Source organism: Atta cephalotes (assembly GCF_000143395.1).
Source record: "Atta cephalotes unplaced genomic scaffold scaffold00030, whole genome shotgun sequence".
In the NCBI taxonomy this organism is placed as follows: Eukaryota; Metazoa; Arthropoda; class Insecta; order Hymenoptera; family Formicidae; genus Atta; species Atta cephalotes.
The window spans coordinates 1,361,136-1,362,318 of NW_012130094.1; the positions used below are offsets into that span (position 1 = coordinate 1,361,136).

The 1,183-nt window shown below is 37.8% G+C and overlaps 1 protein-coding gene across 1 annotated transcript in view; it reads right to left on the reverse strand.

Annotated features, from left to right (window-relative positions):
- LOC105620850 (insulin-degrading enzyme) overlaps nt 1-690 on the reverse strand; it is a 13,901-nt gene extending 13,211 nt beyond the window's left edge. The window contains exon 1 of the mRNA XM_012202326.1: nt 623-690. Within this exon, the coding sequence (XP_012057716.1) occupies nt 623-690 (68 nt within the window). The remainder of the gene's footprint in view (nt 1-622) is intronic.
- Nucleotides 691-1,183: the final 493 nt, after the last annotated feature.

The window sequence follows — 1,183 nt, forward strand, 5'->3', positions numbered from 1 at the left end:
CTCTCTCTCTCTCTCTCTCTCTCTCTCTCTCTCTCTCTCTCTCTCTCTCTCTCTCTTCTTCTCTCTCTCTCTCTCTCTCTCTCTCTCTTTCTCATACGCACGGTGCTTCCATAATAAGAAAATAGTGCATTCCAAGCAGAATAACAAGTCACTATGATGTTAAAATGATATCAAAATGACTCCAAAATAATCATTAAAAGTCTTTTTCAATCATTTCCAATTCAATTTAATATCATTTTAACATTATCGTGACTTGTTATTCTGCTTGGGATTGTTTCGCACAAAGATCTTGTATTACCTCGTAAAAAGAAAAAAAAAGTGACACTAATAAAATTATTTGGCGTCGTGTTGAGGTTAGGTACACCTACACGCCAATGAAATTTGAACGGAAATAGTTCCTAACAATCATAGTTCCTAACAATCGATATTATCGTAAAATCGTCCACCGAAGGAGTCGCAAAATTGCCAATTGTGTTAAACCACTTCGATTTAATGACTGACGTAAACATTCGATATGATGACGCGGCGAATGACAGTGGTGTTCTTGTCAGGTATACGTAGGACGATGACACAATGACGAGTAACAAGTGGTGTACTCGCGTTTGCGGAGAAACATAGGTACCTGAAGAGCAGGTGAGATTGTGCGGACACGAGCAGCACACGGGATTTTAACGCGCGCGTGACCAACATCGGAGCATCGGAGGATAGACACGAATCTGACAAATTGCAAAGTTGGAGCACGAAGTTCTACACTCGCTTGCACTCACTATGATCCACCGATCAAATCAACTTATGTCACTGACCGATTAGGATTGTCGATTGATAGTTCTATATTAGCGAATCATCACAATGCAATAAATATGGGCCATCGTAATTGACTAAAATAGAATCGTCAACGATAATCTCAATCAGAAATAATGCGATTAGCTTTACGGTTTAATGAATAAATAAAAGCTATGATAGGAGCATGTTGGATGTTGAAATATGCGACATGACAAATCTAATATAATCCTCCTAATCTAATATCTGCGACAAGTTAAGTTATAAGTTTGCCATGACATTGTTATCGTGTCGTGCAGTTATAGTGGCTGCAAAAAAAAGCAGTTTTGTAACTGTTGTAAAATTCTTTAATATGATTGGTCTTGCCCTTAATTCTTCACTGGATTTAAATGTATAAACCAAT